The 22,454-nt window shown below is 29.9% G+C and overlaps 2 protein-coding genes across 6 annotated transcripts; both read right to left on the bottom strand.

Annotated features, from left to right (window-relative positions):
* Nucleotides 1-1,080: 1,080 nt before the first annotated feature.
* On the bottom strand, nucleotides 1,081-2,922 carry LOC131646250 (isocitrate dehydrogenase [NAD] regulatory subunit 1, mitochondrial-like). 5 transcript variants are annotated; one of them, XR_009297370.1, is made up of 5 exons: nucleotides 2,602-2,922; nucleotides 2,396-2,514; nucleotides 2,098-2,181; nucleotides 1,876-1,927; nucleotides 1,081-1,788 (listed from the first exon to the last, which is right to left on the bottom strand). XR_009297370.1 is itself a non-coding variant. In XM_058916349.1 (3 exons), the coding sequence occupies exons 1-3, from the start codon at nucleotides 2,710-2,712 to the stop codon at nucleotides 2,137-2,139; spliced, it is 246 nt and encodes an 81-aa protein (XP_058772332.1). In that variant the 5' UTR covers nucleotides 2,713-2,922; the 3' UTR covers nucleotides 1,081-2,136. The 5 variants fall into 5 exon arrangements, 1 of the variants encoding a protein (XP_058772332.1); XR_009297371.1 differs by having other exon boundaries at nucleotides 1,894-1,927; XR_009297369.1 differs by having other exon boundaries at nucleotides 1,081-1,927.
* Nucleotides 2,923-7,187: 4,265 nt separating this feature from the next.
* On the bottom strand, nucleotides 7,188-10,179 carry LOC131649282 (uncharacterized). Its single transcript, XM_058919053.1, has 4 exons — nucleotides 9,618-10,179; nucleotides 8,341-9,491; nucleotides 7,652-8,289; nucleotides 7,188-7,266 (listed from the first exon to the last, which is right to left on the bottom strand). The coding sequence occupies exons 1-4, from the start codon at nucleotides 10,177-10,179 to the stop codon at nucleotides 7,188-7,190; spliced, it is 2,430 nt and encodes an 809-aa protein (XP_058775036.1).
* Nucleotides 10,180-22,454: the final 12,275 nt, after the last annotated feature.

The raw sequence follows: 22,454 nt of genomic DNA, 5'->3' as shown, positions 1-22,454 counted from the left end.
CATTTGTATATAAATTAAATAATTAAAAAAAATATTTTTGATATTATTTATAAAAATATTTGAATCAGTAGTATATTTTTTCCCGTATATAAAAATAATATTTTTTATAAAAATATTTAGATTAATCATACATTATTTTCCTATATTTGGACATCTTTTATAAAAATATTTGAATTAGTAGTAATTTTTACCTATATGTAAAAATAATATCGTTTATAAAAATATTTGAATTAACCACACATTAATTTCCCATATTTTAATATTATTTATAAAAATATTTGAATTAAAAATACACTTTTCACGTAAAATATCAGTTTATAAAATTATTTGAATTAGACCGTTAAGTTAAAGATAAAGATTGAATTAATGAAGCAATTATAATCCATTTGAATTATTTAGTGGAGAAACAATTGTTCTATTTTTCTTTTATGTGGATGACTATACATTGCAACTTTTGATAATTTACATCAAATATAAAATTTATGAGTTTAATTACTATGCACTGTGAGTGTAAAAAGTTTTACATCATCACTATATCATGACCATTCAATTATATTATTTTTTAAAAAAAATTAAATATTATTAACTTATTAACAGTTGTGATTAAATATTATTAATTTATCAACGGTTGTGATTAACTGTGTAGTGTAAGTATATTTCAATTAAATTCAAAATTTATTTATAAGTATCAATATTAAAATAGAAGCTAATTGAAACTTTCAATATTAACTGATAGTAATTTATTTATATTTAATTGTAATCATTGCACTGTTTCTAAAGCCATAACATAACACTAAGAAGTAATAATTTACTATAATTTAAACAGTGTTAATTTTAAGTGTTAATTTTAAGTATAAAAGGAAATAAATTGAATGCATCATTCCGTATCAATTTAGAAATTTAATGAGTAAAAATCAAATTAATAAGAATTAGGCAAGGGAGGGGACATAAATTGAATGTATATTATTAAAATTTCTAAAAGAGCTGAAATTATCGATGAAAGAAAATATTAAACTCTAAAATACTTTTGTATATATACATACCACTAAGTATTCATAATGAAAAAATAAGGTTCAACATATTCAATCTAAAAATACATATTAATTATGTTCTTAGATGAATTTTATTTTAACATTAAAAAATAAAATGCATTAAAACATAGGCATAAAGAATGCTCAATCCAGTACATTGGAAAATTACAACTCTTAAACTTTTCTGGAGTGCGTGAACAACATAAAACACAAATCCACTAAAAACCTCTATAGACAATAATAAAGACTTCTATAAGATTTCTCAATCAAAACAAACTCAACCAATTACAACACTACTAAGACCTTTATATAGGCAATAAAAGGAATGACATATATGGCCTCCCTTTGACTAACACTCAAAATAGACACCTTACTCAAGGGCTAAACTGGGAATAACAACTGTTGCATACTTGAAAAACCACTGCTGAAGACACATGGTGAGTGATATGAAAAATCTAACACGACAAATGGTTTATGTCGGGCTGAAACTGTAATCAGCTGAATTTTAGGAAGGTAAAGTATTAATTACCTTGTGAATTTTTATACTCCATGTTTGCCCTGGAATCCATGAGAATGAAAACTATATCATATACATTGAAAACTGCAACCTATGGAGAGTTTTAAATTAGTTTTCACTATATGATTAAGAAAAACAGAATTACATTACATTTATGATTGATACCACTTAGCCGCCGCCGTCTCCCCGATTCTGATTGATACCCCTTTGCTCCAAGCAACTGAAGTTCACAATCACGACCTGTTGCAATTGCAACAACCACAGAAATCGAAAAAACTTCCAATGTTATTCAAAACAAAATTACATTAAAATGGAATTTCAACTTACAAATAATCACAATCTCACCATAGTCTATATAGCAAGCAGATCACCCTGAACCCTGATGGAAACAGAAAACCATAACTTAAGAATTTAAAAGAGTACAGAGTTATGATAAAAGCCTTAGTTTAAACAAATATAATTGCAATTGGATATTATTAGACCACTTAGCAGCACAGGGAGGGAACTGGTATAGTCAAACCACCTTTCCACCTTAATGTTAAGTATTACCTTTTGCAAATGGTGTAGAAGATATCTCTCAACTCTTAGCTATCGTCTCAGTCTCATCGGAAAGAAGAAGATTTCCTCCACAACCTGCGCACACAACCTAACAACGTAAGAAAAGAAATATATTGTAACAAATTGTCATGAAAATGTCTCTCACAATCAATTTTTAAAGATCTATCTGAACTCATATTTTTCAGATATTGCAGCTCTGTAACAGAAATTAATATATATTTAGATCTGTAATTAAAATAACAATAGAACAATAGTAAAAACAAATTTGATAAAAGCTTAAACTTCTTACCACATCAAAAAAAATCATATTTGCCTTTTCTACTTCCTTGCTTGAAATGAAGCCATAACCCACAAAAATATCTCCATCTTCTTCGTATAACTGTTGGAAACATACACAACCATTGAAACCTTGAGAAGGTTTCATGATGTTAAAAAACAACAAAAATCAACACTTAAGAAACCCATAGGAGTAAGCATTCAAACTTTAAGACAAACCTTATTCTTACGGATCGATTCAAGAACCTCCATGGAAACAACTTTCATATCACCATGCACACCAAATTTCTCGAAGTAAACAGGCGTGTGCATCACTTCCATTTGTGACATCGGTTAGGGTTTCAAAATAAAAGCTTTGCAGTAGATTTGGTTTAGTGTGTTATGTTTGAAGCCACCATAGAAGAACCATGAGGGAAGAATTAAAAAATGGAAAAGTCAGATGAAGAGAGAAGAGGAAGAATGTAGATTTGACAGAGAAAAGAGAAGTTTGAAGAAATGGAAGAGTTAAATGAGTGGAAGAGAGAAAGAAGGAAAATAGAAAAGATGATAAAAGAGAGAGAAAGAATATTAGTAAATCAATAGAGAGATAAGAAGAAGTAATTTTAGAAGTACAAAAGCAACTTTTGAATATTTTTTTATATAAAATAATGGATAGCAATAGAAATCAGACGGTCTCTATTCCAGCAATGCAACAAAAAAGTGTTTGTGTAATCAATGGTGTACTTTATCAATTATCATTTTGTCCTACTTTAGTTACTAAAAGAGGGCTGCTATTTGTACACTCAAATTCAACACCGTATCATTACACCCTTCAAAATACAGCCTTTATAATACAACCTAGGTATTTCAAAAAGAAAAAAAATATTTTTAAACATAATAAAAAAATAAAACCGTAGTTTATACGGTGTAAGTGTCAAAAGTAAATGTAAGATTATCATTTCTCTTACTAAAATCATATACCTTTACAATTTGTAACAATTAAAAGTAACAACATTTGAGTTGTAACCAATAGTACAATTTAGTCACAAAAAGTAAATTTTAGACGTAATTTGCCCCTAAATCAATGAGGTGGAGGGTAAAGAAGAAAGGTTAAAGTTGAGTTTTCCAGAGCCATTAATTTTCTTATATTATAGATTATCTAATTATTTTCTTAATTAACAAATGCGATCTTCAATTATTGCATGTAACGTATCAGAACCCGTCCGAATGTACGAGTTTGTTGTTAGTTAAGTTAAAAAAATAGATAAAAGAGAATTATGTTTAGTGTGTACGGTGGATATTAGTGAATAAAAGTAGTACTTTGAACTAAATTGGCATCCATTTATTAAAGTAATGGATAAGGATCACAATGTCATCATCACACACAGTTAATTTATGTAACAGTTTTGGTAAAAGTAATATTGTAGTTTTGGATGGATTCGATCTTAGCTTGGAAAGAATTCATTAAATAATAGTCTAGACATTTTCATTGAAAACTAGATGTATGTATGGTTAATTAGTATTATTTCCAGCTTTAGAAAATAAACTTTTCCAATGCCCAATTTTATGTAATGTCAAAATAAATGATATAATAATGTCTCTTTTGCTTATTTTGCCAGATAAAAGGTACCATTAGCAGTCTGATTTTCTGTGTTCCTATCAATATACTCCTTGCATAAGAACTATAGGTTATTGTTTGAAAACCACAACAAGGTGTTTGAAAAATGAAGTCTCTCACCGTGAGAGACTTATTTTTTAATTTTTTTTTCCAAATTTTATAGGAGCCATTAGATTTACTATCAAGTACATCTTAGTATCATACATCACACACATAATCTATTTCAATTTAATATGATATATAAATATATATATATATATATATATATATATATATATATATATATATATATATATATATATATATATATATATATATATATGAGAATGTGAGAATGAATCTGAACCATTGGATCTTAAAATAAATGGTGGAGATTATAGGTGAATCTTTTTTTCTCTCTCCTACATTATTTATTTCAAAATGTAGGAGAGAAAAAAAAAGATTCACCTATATATCTGCATACTCTTGTATTTTTAAAAATTTGTAACAGACCTCACAAAATCATTAAAGACCCTGTTCCATTTTTTTGTGCAAAAAATGCCTACGTGGACAATAAAAAAACGCTGATTGTGCATATGATGCACATGTGGCATTTTTTTGTGATGGTAATATATTTTGTGAGGTATGTTACAAAAAAAAAATTAAGCGGGGGAAAATCAAAACACGCCTATATGGCAGAGGGGTAAAAGGCCTTTAACCCAAAAAAAACTAGACCTCTCTAAGTCCTATTCACTACTACAAAACGCCTACACAACAACACCCAAGTCACCACGGTTATTTCAAATATCGTGGTGACATCTCTAAGCCTAGTCACTAACATTTATATATTTTGAGGTCTGTTAGAAAAAAAAATTTTAAGGGGAACAATCAAAACACGTCTATATGGATTTTTTTGTTACACTCTTTATCCCAACCCCCTTTCATATAATAATATTTTCCATCCAAAGCTCTTGTCTTGCAAGCAGTGTTTTAAAAACCGGACCGGACATCAAATCGGTGAGGGTACTGGGTCACTGGTTTATTGGTCGAACCACTGGGTCATTGGTCGAACCGCATGATTAAATCGGGTTAAACCGGATAACTCAGTTGAATAGACCGGTCGTTATAATAAAATTATATAGGTATAACATCTATCGAACCGGATGATTCAGTCCCTACAAAATATAACTAGTACTTAAATTTTTTGAAAATATCATATTATAAAAAAATTCACAAATTCATAATTTAAATTCAAATTTTACACATAGGTGTCACACACAATCAAATAGTACATAATTATAAAACATAAACAAAAGTTTAATCGCAACATAATTTAATTATAACAAAATAATTCCATTGTCTACTAAATTTAATTTCAATAAAAGAAAAGTTATTTTAATGTCGAAATTTCCTTTTTCAATATCAAAATTATCTGTAACAAAATCAACCGCATCTACAACCATTTTTTAATTTTTTAATTTATTTAATTTTTGATTAAAATAGTCAAAATGACATTGTTTTAATTTTTTAAAATAAAAAAAATAAAAAAATTGAAAAATACATTTAAATCACCGGTTCATAAAAACCGCCGGTTTTTCCGATTTTAGCGGTTTACTCCGGTTTTGACCGGTTCACACCGGTTCAATGACATTCTCGATCCAGCTATTGAACCAGACCGGTTATCCCGGTTCCCGGTCTAACCGGTCTGACCGGCCGGTCCGGTTTTTAAAACACTGCTTGCAAGTCTCTTCAGTCCATGAAACTTAATTTCATTATTAAGTTGCCAACTTTTCTGAATGATGCAAGGCTATGAGTGAAGAAATTGAACTTCTTGAAGAAAACCACATTTGTACAGATTTAACCTTTACCTCATGACAAGAAAATCATTATATATATATAAAACTAAATTCAATACTGATGGATCCTTTGACAAGTATATGACTAGATTGGTTGCTAAGGGGGGTATAGTCATCAACATGGACATGATTTCGTAGATACCTTTTCCCAAGTAGAAAAACTTACAATTATTAGAGTTTACTCAATCTTACAACTTTTCATTGGTGGAATTTAGCTCACTTGGGGGATATTTTTAAGAAATGGTTGCTAAATGGGGATATTTTTAAGAAACTTATATGGATTTTCCACTTGGTTAATCAAGTGAGGAGGAAAATTCCTTATATGGATTAATACAAGCTTTAAGACAATGATATAAAATATTCTCCACAACAATTTTGCAAAATAGTTTCAAACAATCCTCAACTGAACATTTCCTTGCTTACCAAAGGAATAGGTGATTCCCTTATTCTTCTTTTAGTATATGTACTTGATATTGTCCTTGTCAGACCTAATTCCAACTTGGTTCAAGAAACTCAGGTCTTACTCCAAAGCATGTTTAAGTTGAAGCTTTTAGAAGATCTCAAATAACTCATTGGTCTTGAAATTGGTAGTTCATGCAAGGGAAATCATTTGTGTCAAAGAAAATATACACTACAACTTCTTATGGATGGTGGTTTCATTGATGCTAAGCCATTTCTATCTCTATAGATCCTAGTATTAGTTTTAATGATGAAGATTGTTCTCTCCTTCAATATGTTTTTAAATATAGAAGAATGATTGGTAGATTGTTGTATCTATATTCGGTGAATAAACTCTGTCTATATTCGGGTAAACCTAGACACCTTAATTGAATGGAATCTATCATATATTTCTGCAGTAGTTGAAAGAAACATCATCAGGCCAAGGAATTGTTTTTTTCTCCAAATTCTTTTATGCATATCTCTATGATTTTGCATCTTCTTTGGTGAATTCTTGGTATCATCAAAGTCTAAGAAACAAGAAATTGTATCAAGATCATTTGATGAGGAAGAGTATGTGGCTTTTACTTCAGTTACTTCTGAGTTGTTATGGCTGAAATAGATTTTAAATGTTTTTGACATCGATGTTCTGTCGTGCAAAGTTTTAAATAACAGCACACGAACTATTAAAATGGCCAATAATCCCATGAAACATAAAAGAGAGAAACACATTGACATAGTGATAGAGAATAAAATTGTGGTTAAACAAATGAGTTACAGATTAAATTAAATTAAAATGTTAATTTAATATGTATATATATATATATTAAAAATACAAATGACCAAACCAAGCCATAACACCTTGCAAATTTAAAGTCATAAAGAAAATAAAGACCTTGCAATAGCAGATAGTTTGCTTTCATCTTCTTTGACAATCAGACAGCAGCAACCCGCATATCCAGGTCAATTATTTCCAAGGACTTGGTTGGTTCTCCCATCACATCTTCCCCCAACCTACAAGCAAGCCATAAGGGAGCAACTAATCAATGAGAAAGTATCTAAAGACATAGAGAAAACTAGAAGACGATAATTCTTTCTTTGAAAAAAGTTTATTTGTGATTTGAACCATTATTATGTGGTTGACACTATGATATCTGGTATTCTCATTTAACCAGGGCCGGTCCCGGCTTTTTGGAGGCCCTGGGCAAATAATGAAAATGGCCCCTAATACATAATATAATTTTCTTTAAAAAAAATAATATCAATAGCACCACAAAAAAAAGTTCATATTTTAATCAATATTATCAAAATACATTCTAACTACTTAAAAAAAGTCTTCCTTCTAGCATTTTTTGAAGCAAATTCTTCAATCAAGTCTTCATATTGTATATTCTCCAACAAATCATTTTCAATTGCTAATAATGCTAATCCATTAAGTCTTTCTTGTAACATGGTAGACCGTAAGTAAGACTTCAACAATTTCAATTTTGAAAAACTTCTTTCTGCAGAGGCAACTGTCACAGGAATAGTTAATAAAATTCTATATGCAATAATTGTATTAGGATAAAAATCCATGCCTTTCAAAAATCTTAATATATCAATAGGTCCAATATTTCCTCCAGGCAACGTATCTCTTAGCAACTTTAACTCCAGACATAATTCTTTCCCATCAATATCACATTGCTCATTATGTTTCAATGTTGCTTCAAAATGACTACAACAAGACTCTAAAGTTGCATCGTCCAATGATTTTAAATTTTGAGAAGTAAACAAGAACCCAAAAACACTTTCATATTGTTGGTATTGCTCAAATCTCTTATTAAGAGATACAACAGCTTGATCAACAAGGTAAAGAAAATAATTAACTCTAAAAGATTCCTCTTCAGATAGCTCAATTGGTGGGGCATTCAAATTCTCATCAAATTGTCTTTTTCTTCGAATTACACGCCTTTGAGGAAATACTGGATCAATATTCAATTCAAAAGCAATTTCCATAGCATAATTCAAGGCATTTTTAAAACCGATTTCTCTATATTCCTTAAAAAATGAAATCAATCCCGTTATTTTTTTCATAGCAACATCAATAACCATATCCCTTGATTGTAAGAGCTTGCTAACCACATTAATTGTAGATAATATTTCAAACCAAATAATTATCGCCATTAAAAATTCAAAATCACCAAGCTCATTTGTTGCTAAGGATTTAGCTTCACTTCTTATTTTAGAATCAAGATCCTTTTCTGACACTTCAAGTAAAGCTTCTCTAAAATCCGACATTTGAGTTTTAATAGCTTTGACACTATCTACATGACTCTCCCAACGAGTGGATGACAATGATTTTGGCGTTAACCATTTTACATTATCTTTCAAAATTTGCCATCTCTTAGCAGAATTAGCAAAAATAGTATAAATGCGTTGAACAACTCCAAAAAAATCTTTAGCTTTACCACAAGAGTTAGCCATATCACATAATGTCAAATTAAGACTATGACAAGCATAAGGAGTATAAAAGGCTCTTGGATTTAGGTCTAAAAATTTCTTTTGTACACCTTGATGTTTTCCTTTCATATTTGACCCATTATCATAACCTTGTCCCCGCACATCAAATATGTTAAGATCAAGATTTTTCAATTCATCTTGTAAAACATCAAAAAGCCCTTGACCGGTAGTATCATTCACATTCAAAAATCCTAAAAAAGATTCTTCAACACTAACAGTATTTGAAGAAACATCCACATATCGTATTATCAAAGACATTTGCTCTTGGTGACTAACATCAGGAGTACAATCAAGTATCACTGAGAAATACTTTGCTTGTTTGATTTTTCTAATGATTTCATTTTTAATTGCAGAAGCAAGCAAAAGTATTAACTCATTTTGAATTTTATGTCCAAGAAAGTGAAAATGAATATTATCATCAGTAATACGTCTAACATGTTCTTGGACAATAGGGTCAAATTCAGCTAACATTTCAATTATGCCTAAAAAATTCCCATTGCTATTTTGGTACAATCTCTCATTAGAACCACGAAAGGCCAAATTATGTTTAGCAAGAAATTTCACTATTGAAATAATTCTTTTTAAAACATTTTTCCAATGTTCCTTTTCTTTCTCAATCAACCTTTGAGTTGTTTTATCAATAGTTTGAAAATTTTGCATTCTTTTACGCAACTCATACCAAGTAGTCATATTGTGAACATGTTCGATGCCTGTCTCATGCTCTCTAAGTCTTTCACCAACATGTTTCCAAGTACAAAAACCCTCATTTGCTAATTGACCTCTACCAATTCCTTTTTTGAAAATTTTACAACAAAAACAAAACACTTTATCAAGCTTTTTTGAATAAACAAGCCAATCTCTATCACATTTCTCCCCATTTGGTAAAACTCTAGTATACAAATTAGCCGTAAAACGTCTAAATGATTTGTCTTTAGAACCCTTCACAATAGACAAATCTCTTTTAGGACCTTTTGTTGCCAATAAATCAATCATTCTAGACTCAAGAGAATCCCATATTGCTGGATCAAATATATCTCTATCTTCACCATTGTCATTAGCATTATCAAGATTTTCAGCACCAATATTTTCAACATCTAAATCATCATTTTCAGTAGCATTAACATTAGCATTTTCCTCCATATTTTCAACATCTAAATTATCGTTTTCGATATCATTAACATTAGCATTTTCCTCCATATTTTCAGCATCTAAATTATCATTTTCCTCCATATTTTCAGTAGAAACCATGTTTTCAATAATTCCAACATCAACATTTTGATTTTCATTAGGAATTTGTGGTTCTTTTATAATAAATTTATCAAGAGCTCCTGATTGAGATTGAGTTAACTCATAAAGTCTTTTCTTTTTCTTACGCTTCTCATATCCAGAATCAAACTTTCTAATCTTAGGAGGCAATTTAGGAGGCATAGAGGAATAATGAAAAAAATTTAGAACCTGAAATTAAAATTGATCAATCCCGAAGAGTTGAAGTTGAACCAATAAATTTCACAACGTTGACGTTGAACCGATAAATTTTGCAACGTTGAAGTTGAACCGATAAATAAAAAATTAAAAAATAATTAGTAAATAAAATTAACATTTACTTGAAATTTAATTTGTATGAAGAATTTATACCAATTGAAAAATAAACAATAAATAAGAAGAAGAAATTACCAATTAAAAAAGAAAAAAAAATTGAACAACTAACCTTGAATTTTGATTTTTGAATTTTATGTTTTCCTTTTGTTTCAAAGAAGAAGAGAGAAAAAAGTCACTATTTTTCCTTTTGTTAGAGAGAAAGAGGTGAATTTTTATTAGGTTAATATTTATTAGGTTAATATATATTAGGTTAATATTTATCTATATATTAATATTAAGATTTATTAGTTATTGAAAAAGAAAAAAAAACAAATTTAATGGCAATAAAGAAGGGGAATTGTTGCAAATTTGGTGTGGTAATCCAGTCATCCAACAGCAGCGCCTTAAGTACATTCAAATTCAAAAAGACAGAAAATAACAACAAACAAAAAACAATTCTGACCGCACCAGGATTCGATCCCGCTTCCTTCAAATTATAGGTTTCACTACGCTTCCGCCAGGCTACGAGCACATGTTTGTTTATATTGCAACCCAAGTTCTATATATACAATTTAGTCATTTATTTATAAGGCCCATAATACAAAATTTGAGGCCCTATTTTTTTTTAGGCCCTGGGCTGTGGGCCTGGTTGCCCTGGCCCAGGGCCGGCCCTGCATTTAACTCAAGGCAACAACAAAAAGAGAATGGTAACATGTGTATCAAATAGAGAGAGACTCATTCAAGTAGCTAGACACATCACATAACAGTCAAGATATATGACAATAAGAAAGAACTATCAGTGTAAAAAGAAATTGATGTTTGCTTCACTGTAAATTCGAATTCTCTTTGCCTTCCAGGTGGAGGATCTATCGATGTGATGTGAGAAAGTTTTGGATATTGAGTTGAATCATCACTAGTTTTATCACTTGTTTCTACTATTTCCATTCCATTGAGGATTCATGAGCTGACACAGGTGCACCAAAATATAGGCCTGCTTTGAGAAGTTCATCACACTTTCCACTTTGCACTACTCTCCCTTCAAGCATAACCTTTTAAGTTGGCTACAAAATGTTAGAATAATAGATGTTATGCAAGAAAAAGTCAAACATTTAAGGGACTAGTGAACAATACATACCATTATAAAGTCAACATTATGTGGAACTACTTCATTAAAATTATGAATAGCCATAAAGAATTGAAGTGTTAAACAAACGGATAACACGCGATATTCGATCACATATATCAGCCAATTATGCCTATGTTCGATGAACTACTCACCCGAAAATGTAAATATCACTCGGTTATTCAGCATAAATCTAGTCATCAATATCAAGATCCTGGGATGGATGTCTTCTAGCAACATTCCAAGATCCAATCGCTACCCTCACTTCCTTAGTATTTATGTACTGAGCATGCACAATTTCTGATTTTCCTCTTCTGTGTTTTGTATTGTATCCTTTCTTAAAAGATGCATCTAAATAATCACAAATATGAAATCAAATCTAAAACTGAAATTCACTAAAACAAACTTATTTGGTAGCTGAAATGGAATTAATACTTGCCTTGTATTTGACTTGAGAATATAGATTGAACCCCTTGTGTTATAAATGGAGTATTTTCGCGGCCGCGCACTTCCATTTCCGATTGTTTAGGAGAGAAAACTGTATGATAAAATATGAATCAAAAAGTGATAGAAAAGGATCACATGAAAAGTACTACATAGAATATAATCAATTTGTTACCATCATCTTCACTTTCAGTTTCAGTATCAACTAACATGGAACTACTTGAAAGCCTGTATAGGTTAAATTTTAAATGCGCCAAATTACAATTAACAAAAATCTCAATCAAATCCAAACAAAACCTAAAAAACAAAATCAAAGTCAGAAAAATCAACACCACGTACAATTAACACCGAGCTTGTAACTGAGTCCTCTCTTATTAGTAGACATGATAACTTCAAGATTCTCAGAAAATATCATAAACCGAAGCTTCATCTCATCAATCTTATCTTATCACTTATCATATCGATTCACGAGTGTTCTATTAATAACAATAGAAAAGAGAGGAAATCGAAGAACAACAAACAGAAAAAGTGATGTGAAAGATCTTGCGCATGTCAAATCCACTCCAAGCAAGGTGAACACTCCACCATGAATCGCATATCCAGTTCTCCGACGATGCCCCCTGGGCGAAAGGGGCCACCATTCTCTTTCTTTCTTCAATCGTTCCGATCAAGGTGAATTAGAGATACAGGTGAATCGGAAAGAGTAGAGTAGAAGGGTGAAAACCACAAATTACAGATGGGGTGAATAAAGAAGAGGAAACTTTGAACTTAACGTTTTTTTATGAACAAGTAAGAGGAATCGATGAACTTGTTGCAAGCGGGAGAATTTCACAGAGAACGAAATGAATTAGGAGGGAAAAGAAATTTATGGAAATGTGCTCACCGTGTATATTATATCCAAAAATAAAAGTTTGAAAAAATATAATAATAATAATAATAATAATAAAACAGGATTTAGTATTAAAGATTAAGTATAAATATTAATAATAAATGAGAATTTATTAATAAAAGTTGAGTTAAAAAAATAATGAAAGTGGATTTATGTCCTCCGTCTGATTTTTGTCATACCCTAAATTTTGCCTTAAATTTTTTTTATTCCTTAACTCATGTGCATTGATATCGATTCATTGTTCCTGTTACATTTTAATCATTTCATCAGCAAATTTCATTTAACCATTAAAAAAATTTGCATCTTAGATACAATTTTGCATTTAGAACTTGCATTTTATTAATATTTGTTTTACATGTTTTTTAATTGTTACCTTTTTATATAATTAGCATATCATATTTTGTTTTATCCAAGTTATTTTAATAAGTCAAATGTGTGGCCAATTTAGTCATTTTTGAGTCATATTTGGTTGAACTTCAAATTAGATTTTAAGTCTTTACCTATAAATTGTTTTTGGTTTTAAGTCTTGAAAGAGTATGCATCCATTATTTTCTATTTAATTAAATATTTGATAGTTAAAATGTCATGTTTTGATTATTAAATGAATAATTACTTTAATTAAATGGTAAGTTTTCTTGTTACACTTTGATTTGTTACTAACCATAATAAAACAAACAAGTTAAGAATCTATGTTCTAGTCATCGGTTTTCATCCCTTATCAACATCATGTCCACTGCAAAAATAGCCCATAAAACTCCAAATTTATGCTGCTCCAATGTAAAAACCTGCGTACTACATCTCCATCCCATCCCATGTTTGCTGCACAAAACAAAACTTGCACTAAAATAGACCACACAATACCTGCATCAAAAAAGTCATGAAACAGAATACCAAATCAGTTCAAAATACTCAACCATTTCCCCCCAATTTCCATCTAAAATCCTATCAATTCCTTTATAAATGAGAACCCACAACACAGCAAATGGGGACCGAAAAAAATCTCACCATCAGATTCAACCCAAACACTCAGCAATCTCACTCAAAGAACCTGTGCCCAGAAAATCAAATAATCAGAAACTGTGAATGAGATTCAGCGCGCGTTTCTGAGAATGAGAAACTGTGAGTAGACAGAGATTCAGCGCGCGAGAGATGCGAGATTGAGAGATTTTGTATGTTCTATTCGTGTCTGAGCGTTGAGAAATCGAGAGAGCGATGTTTTTGTTGTTGATTCACTGAAATAGAACTATCGCAGAGAAAAAGAAAGAGCGTTGCTCTATTGTGAGAGAGGGAGGCTGGCACTGATTCTAGGTTTCCTTTTCCAACCCTTCTCTCTTTTTTTCATTTGGGCCATTAAGTCTAAGCCCGACCCGGTTCTTGAACCAGCATCACACATGCCGTTTTGGGCTTCACCCCCTGCGAGTTTGGGTTCTCATCAGGCCCATTTGCTTTTTTTTTTGCTAAAAAAACTCTTAGTACCTCTTTCTTTTTTGGATTAATTAATTAAAATTTGTTTGTTAATTAATTCTTTTAGTTGAATATTAACTATCTTAATTGATTAATTAAATTTATTTAATTAACTAATTTTATTGGTTAATCCTTAATTATTTTGATTAATTATATTGAATGCTTTTAGTTAATTAATCAATCTTTCAATTCAACAATAAACAAAACCTTGGTCCAATGCCAAGTTGTTTCAAATTTCAAATCTTTTCAAAAATATATTTTCATTCAAATAAATACTCGATCCAACGTCGAGTCCATTTCAAATCTTTCTCACAAAAAACTTCAAAAAAGCAATTTAAACTCATTGTTTTATTTTCTCGCCCAAGTGCGAATCTTTTCATAACAAACCTTGGTCAGTACCAAGTTCCTTTTTTCAACCAAAATGCTTTTTACAATCGAATCGAGTTTAGTCTACAATGGTTGAATTTAGAAGGGTTTGTATGTACTTGTACAAATTGTTCTAAAGCATTTGGACGATGGCCGTTAAGCCTTTGTTTGAATGTTTGTATCCCATTAAAGACTTTTTGAAACTCGAGTCGTTTCAATCATTCATTTCCCCGCCCAAGTGCAAATATCTTTCATCGCCCTAGAGGGGTTTGTACGTACTTGTACAAGTTGCTCTTTAAAGCATTTAGGCGATGGCCGTTAAGCCTTTGTTTAAATGCTTGAAATCCATTGAAGACTTCTTAAAACTAGATTTGTCTCATCTTTTTCATAAAACACATTCAATTCAAACTCTTTCTTTTTCTTTACACAAGCGAATATTTCGCCCAAGTGCGAACCCCATTTCAAACAAAAGTCTTTTTTGCCCAAGTGCGATTAGACCCATCAAAATCTACCAACAAATTCGTACTTCTTTCGAACTACAATCGCTCTGATTCTTCCATTGAAGATATGTAGGCACAAGACTCAAACGTCTTGGCGAGCACACTAATAAAAAAAATATAATTTTGTAGCCGCGAACTACGATTGCTCTATCTTTCCCATTGCACGGAGGAATACGTAGGCACAAGATTCAAATATCTTTGCGAGCACAATAATAAAAAACCAAATCCCATTAATATTGATAGGTCTATTTACAATTTTATTCAAAAACTTAGTCTAACACTTAATTATTTTTATATTTATAACTTTTCTTTTATACATTCCCTAGTAGAGCATAGTATGTCACTAAGAGGACAAGCAATGGAATGGCATCCATCTTTATCATATTCCAAATCCATTAAACTTCGTCTAATGTACAATACTTTTGTTACTCCCGCATGTAATAAAACTCCATCTAACGTACAATTATCTTAATTGTTTTGGAAGAGAAACATACAATTATTTTTTTCACACTTTGACATACTTTTTCCACCCGAATCTAACGATGTTACATTACAACATATTTAACTTTCCGTTTTTTAAAAACCCTTCAAAAATGATGTTTTATTTCACATCTCTCTCATCTCTCTGCATTATTTCTATCTTGTTCAAAAATGAAGAATACAAGTACTCAAGTTGCTCTTTGTTTACTTGTCCTTTCAAAGATCATTATCAACCATGCTTCCATGGCAGGGAGAGGCAACATTCTCCCGGGAACTGCTGCCAATCAACGTTGCCCTTTTGACTGCCCATGTCATAACCCACGTCATTGCAATGAAGCCACCACCACTATCGTTGCTTCTGAAGTTGCTCCTGATGCTTCCGCCCCGACTTTCGCTGCTGAAGCCACCACCATTGTCGCTGCTACTGATGCTTCGGCCCCCACTCCCGCTGCTGAAGCCACTACTTCCGTTGCCACTAATGAAACTCTTGGAAAAGCCAACACTCTTCCCAAGGGTGTTGACGGTAGCTGCCATTGTCTGAGTCCATATATATATATATATATATATATATATATATATATATATATATTATGTATTTTCCATCCATAACGTACCTATAATGAGTACGTACTATATTTGTTTTTATTGAAATGTGTTTCATGTGATCCATAATGCTAATATATAGATTGGTGTTTTAGTATTATATGTTGTGCTTATTTTTCTTTTTTCGTTTCTCAGTTTAAACTTTTATCTCTGGACTCATTTGTTCATACGATCCTCCAATAAACCGATTTCACTACAATTAAGATTTTGTTAAAAATTATTTTAATATTAAACACGCAACACAAAAATAACAAACAATATGTGATACACGTATGTAGAATATAGGGATATAATTATAAAGACCTAAGACAATGACCTTGATTTCCTACCTCTTGAATCAGACTTTAAATTTATAGGACAATAAATTACATTACTATGTAACTATATAACTTTTGACCTTAATTTGAGTAAATTGTTAAAAGATTTCTAGACTTATTCAAGCAAAGGTATGCTTTGGTATTATAAAAGTAAATCTATTATGCCTTATAAAGAAAGAATGACATTACATACATTCCATTATTTTACACTCTTCATCGTGACTCATGAAAGTAATTATGTGCAGGACCCGTCTTACATATATTAAGGCCTAGGCCAAATATTTAAATTTGTTTATAAATTTTTTAAGAATTAATTATTTTAAATTATTTTAAATTGAATTAATTTATTATATTTTTTCAATCAATAATAAACCATTCACTCAACGTTTATTTATACAATGTTGATATTAAATAAATTAATATTTTTAATATTATTCTATGGTGTCAATTTGATTAGCCTTCTCGATCTTAAAATGTTCAACTTGTCTAACCCTGTCTATAAATTAGGCGATACCCATAAGTTATTCGGTATCCAACTTCTATTTAGTGGAATAATCTAAATCACCTACGCACATCTTGTCTAAATCATGTTCAAGAATTTGAGTAAAATTTGTTGACTTCATCAACCTAAATCTACTGAGATAATCATCTATTAATTCATATAATTTTTGCTTCACACTGACTTACTCTTTTAGACTAATTTTCGAATGACTCATATAAAATTTCTTATGGTACACCATTTAAATTTGACTCCAATGATAGATGGAATTTGGAGGGAGATTAGTGAACCATGTGAAAGAATTTTTGGTCAAAGAGTTAGGGAAGTATTTCATCTTTAAAAAATTATTATTATTGGCCCAATTGCATGCCTCTGCTTGATGTTGAGCAATATGCTCGACAATGGACACTTGTATTGCCTATAAAATTTATTAAACTAAGGAACTTTCCAACTTCTGAAGTGCTCAATTTGTAAAACGTTATATAAACAAAAATTTGCGATTTATTTCAGTGATCACTACTAGTACTATTTTAATTCTCCTTAACAAATTTTGACATATCTAAATTGAAAGTCGTGTACATTAATTATTATTATTATTATATATATTTACCTTTAAGAAAGTCATGTACATTAATTATATATATATATATATATATATATATATATATATATATATATATATATATATATATATATATATATAAAAGAAAAATATAAAATGTCTAATGTTTCCATTTTAAACTTTTTGTATGGAATAGAAATATAATAGTCTAAAAGAGTCCAATAATGTCAAATCAAATACATATATTGCTTTTACCAACAAAACAAACATGAATAAAGAGTTACTTTCTATTTTTAATACACTAATTTGGATTTTTACTGTAAAAGAGAAAAGTGGTTATGTTAAAAGAGAAAAGTGGTTATGTTAAAAGAATTTATACTGTAAATCAATGACAATTATGTATTCTATCGATTCAGACTTTAAATTTTAGACTGTTTATATAATTTAACACTTTAAAATATTTTGATTAAATATTTGTGTAATACTTCTTTACATTAATAATGCACTACTATTAAATAATATTTATTTTGAAGGCCTAATTTTGTCTTAGGACTAAAATTTATGGGTTCAAAAGTTAATTAATCTTAAATATATTTATTTAGAGAGATTTAACTTTCTATATCAAAATATGAATGGTCTAAATTGAAATTAAAAGTTTTTCTTGTGTCAAGAGGAAGGGAGGGGTAGTTTGGCTAGCAACAACTTGATGCATATGGAGGGTTAGAAATGACATAGTCTTCAACAATGAAGAAGAAGATGTGGAAGTTATTGTTATCAAAATCAAAATGTTTAATTGGTGGTGGCTTCAAATTGGAGAGAATAGGTTAAATTGTAATTTTTACGAATGGTGTAAATATCCTTTGGACTTTTTCTGATGATGTTGTAGGTTTTATGTTGTATTTGGGTTTGAGTACCCCTAGTACTCATTGTTGAATATAATTTTGTTTATAAAAAAAAAAGTTTTTCTTGTTTTCTACAATATAAGTATATATAATATTTATTAAATTATTTTTTGGATCTAAACTAAAAAATATAGTGTCTCTATTCATTCATTATTATAAAAAATAATTCTCTTTTCAAATTTATTGAGTAACGAATGTATATAACCTTTATATATATTAAACTCACTAATTATTCTATAAATTTGAAAAGTTGATATTTTCTAATAATAGTGATAAAAGGGAATAGATTGGGCCGAGTTAGGCTTTGTCAAGCCTGAGTCTGGCCTGTTAAAAATTTCAAAGTCTAAGTCTGGCATGTGGCCTATCAAAGGCTTATTTTTACGCCCTAAGTCTAGTCTTTTCGAAAGCCTATTTGACCTAAGAGCCTACATAAAAGTCTACTTTATTTGAGCATTTATAAATAAGAAATTTAATTAATGTTTAAATACACTAACAAATTAAAAGATCAAGGAGACTAAATGCTTATTTGCGTTTCCTTATTCAAGTTTACCTCTTAAAATAAATTTTTTGATACTATTTGTTTGAGAGAACTTAAGAGAACAACTTATGGCATTGTTCATAAATTTTTTGCATTCAATTTTCATCTGTTCATTAAAATGACAATGCTTGATTTTAGTATTTTAATTCAAAGTATGAATACAATATTATAATAATAATAAAATTATTTATATATCTACTTAATATAAATTCAAGGTTGTCATGATGACAACCTTTGACACAACCCTAACCCTAAATCCAATGTGGCATGATATTAGAAATCTTATCCAATGTGGCATCATATTAAAAACCTATTAAAATTTGGAATTTTCATCACTTTTTATTCTTCACACCATATCATTATATTTATCCAATTTAATACCCCTAATTTTATTATAATAAATAAATAATTAATAATCAAATGATTGGAAAAATAATAAAGTAATGGTTAAAATTTTTTAAATCTTAAATTTCTTAATTTAAAATTATAGAATTATATATATCTATATCTATATATATATATATATATATATATATATATATATATATATATATATATATATATATATATATATATATATATATATATATATATAAAAATTATTTTATGGTCTTAACTTTATTATAGAATATAATATAATCAATTACCACTATAATGATAATAATAATAATAATAATATTAAGAATATTCAATTACCACTATAAAAAATCTTCAATAAAAAATCATTTATTAAAAAAATCTTCCAAATATAAAAAAATCTAGAAATTTATCCTATATTTCAAGCTTTATAAAATATAAAAATATAACTTGAATATATTTTACGAAAAAAGTGGTACATAATCAATAAATAAGATAAAATACAACTTAACATTAAGTAACGTTAATTAAGTAAAATATTTTAAAATATTTTAGAATATTTTTTTTTGTTAAATAGAATAACATATTTTAGACCTAATGAATTTAATTTTCCAACAATTGTTTCAATTATTATAATTTAATATCTATTTATTCTTTTTATAACAACAATTAACTATGACTCTTAATATCAATTTGAAAAATCAGTTACATTTTACCATTATTATAATAGAGCTGTATTTCGTTTTGAGAAGTACAAGTATTGTATGAGATATGATGCATTGTTTAGACTTTGTGCAATTTTACAGTTTTGATTATATAATGGTTGTGTCACTCTTTAAGAATTCAAAAAAAAAAAAAAAATTAGCTCATTTATTGCGTAATGTCAAAACATAAATTTATTTAAATACTCTTTTTCTATTATTGCAAAATTTTAGTATTCTTTATCAAAAATATTTCAATGTTGATTATAATTTTTTTTAAATATAATATTACTTTTACTATCAATTATTCATAAAAATATTATTATTAGTGTTTAATGTTATCATCATAATATTAAATTTTATTTACAATTTATGTTTGAAACAAAAATCAGTTACAGATCTTATAATTATATTATCTTAATAATTATTGTAAAAATTAATGTTTAGAAAATGAGGAGTTTCATGAAACGGCCATTCATAATAATGTTTTATTATTCAAAAACTGATAAATCTTTCACCCTTTCTTCCTTAAATAGATAAATTCCTCTCACTTTCTCTCTCACGTGTATATTTTAGAATTTGATAAATAACGTGACAAAGTATGGAATGAATGAGTGAACTATTCTACACGGATTCTTTATCTAACCCAAAAGCTTTTGGAAGGTTTCATCTTTTTTTACATCTATTCAAATTTATTTCATGTCCATATTTTTTCGAATAAATTTTATTTTATCATTTTGATCATATTTGTTGTGAAAAACGATACCAATAACAAAGTATAATAGGGAATTAAGGAAGAGAATAAGAACACAAGAATTGGTTATAACTGCTATTCTTTCACTTTCTCTTAAAACAAGATTACAAGTTTACAAGAATAACAAATAACCTCTCTCACCCAAATTAGGATTTGCAGCTTAGCAATGATGAGAGACTAGTATGCTATTTATAATAAAACCTAACATACTAACTAATGGGCTTTTTCCACAAGGCCCATTACACAAGTCAACTTAATAAACAAGCTAACTTAACAAATTAGGGTTTAAACACTAAAACCTAATTTAACATGCTAACAACCCTAGCATCTTCGACACAAGCATGTGAACAACCTTCGACTTCATGCTTAACCCTGTCGAACCAAGAAGCTACCCTTCGGCCATACTAGAGTTCGATCCAAAATCTCACAAATCTCCACCTTGGATCTAACTCTACAACATCAAGGGAACAAACTAGCTTTCTTCATGCAGCTTTATCAACTGCATACAGTGGAAAAACTTGCAACTCGGCAATGTCTTGGTGATCATATCAGCAGCATTGTCTTCAGTCGAAACCTTCAGCACTTGGACTTCTCCACGCTCGATTACTCCTCTGACGAAATGCAGTCTCACATCAATGTGCTTAGTTCGCTCATGATAGGCTGAATTCTTCGACAGGTGTATTGCACTTTGACTATCACATTTAACAGTGATACCTCGACCTTGAAGTTTCAGCTCCTTCGCAAAACCTTCAAGCCACAATGCTTCTTTCACAGCTTCAGTTAATGCAATGTACTCCGCTTCAGTGGTTGATAGAGCAACAACCTTCTGAAGTGTTGCTTTCCAACTAATTGCTGTGCCAAACATAGTGAAAACATATCCAGAAATAGATTTCCTGGAATCCATACAACCTGCATAATCAGAGTCGACATATCCTTCGATTACTGCTTTACCATCTTCACCCAAGGCTCCACCATAAATTAGGACTCTATTCAGAGACCCATTTATGTACCTTAAAATCCACTTCAATGCTTGCCAGTGAGCCTTTCCAGGATTCGCCATGTACCTGCTTACAAGACTTACTGCGTATGCTATGTCGGGTCTAGTACAAACCATAGCATACATCAAAGAACCAACTATATTAGCATATGGGATGCTATTCATATAGGCTCTTTCCACATCAGTACTGGGACACTGATCAATACTCAGCTTGAATTGAGGGTTTGTTGGAGTCACAACTGGCTTCGAATTCGACATACCAAACTTTTCAAGAATCTTCCGTAGATATGCCTCTTGAGATAGGCATAACTTCGACTTCTTTCTATCTCTTCGAATGTCAATTCCAAGAATCCTGGAAGCAGCTCCCAGATCCTTCATATCGAACTCCTTATTGAGTTCAGCCTTCACCCTCGTCACATCTTCAACATTGTTGCTTGCTATGAGAATATCATCCACATAAAGCAACAAAATAACAAATGAATTACCAGGTCGAAATCTGAAGTAAACGCAGTGGTCGAACTGACTTCTAATGAAACTTATGCGTGCCATGAACTTGTCGAATCTCCTATTCCACTGTCGAGGAGATTGTTTCAGCCCATACAAAGATCTCTTTAACTTGCACACATAAT

This window comes from Vicia villosa, linkage group LG2 (genome assembly GCF_029867415.1).
Source record: "Vicia villosa cultivar HV-30 ecotype Madison, WI linkage group LG2, Vvil1.0, whole genome shotgun sequence".
Lineage (NCBI taxonomy): Eukaryota > Viridiplantae > Streptophyta > Magnoliopsida > Fabales > Fabaceae > Vicia > Vicia villosa.
The sequence above is the reverse complement of the archived record's forward strand: the minus strand, read 5'-3'. Positions and strand labels throughout refer to the sequence as shown.

Excerpts from the sequence above, each read along its gene's own strand:
- LOC131646250 (XM_058916349.1), bottom strand. The coding sequence starts at position 2,712 with ATGTCACAAATGGAAGTGATGCACACGCCTGTTTACTTCGAGAAATTT. Across the intron at positions 2,486-2,601 it reads AATCGATCCGTAAGAATAAG|TTATACGAAGAAGATGGAGA; the intron begins GTTTGTCTTAAA and ends TGTTTCCAACAG. Across the intron at positions 2,182-2,395 it reads ATATGATTTTTTTTGATGTG|GTTGTGGAGGAAATCTTCTT; the intron begins GTAAGAAGTTTA and ends TTGTGTGCGCAG.
- LOC131649282 (XM_058919053.1), bottom strand. The coding sequence starts at position 10,179 with ATGCCTCCTAAATTGCCTCCTAAGATTAGAAAGTTTGATTCTGGATAT. Across the intron at positions 9,492-9,617 it reads TTTACCAAATGGGGAGAAAT|TTGGTGAAAGACTTAGAGAG; the intron begins GTGATAGAGATT and ends CTTGGAAACATG. Across the intron at positions 7,267-7,651 it reads TTAGCAATTGAAAATGATTT|GTTGGGGGAAGATGTGATGG; the intron begins GTTGGAGAATAT and ends GCTTGCTTGTAG.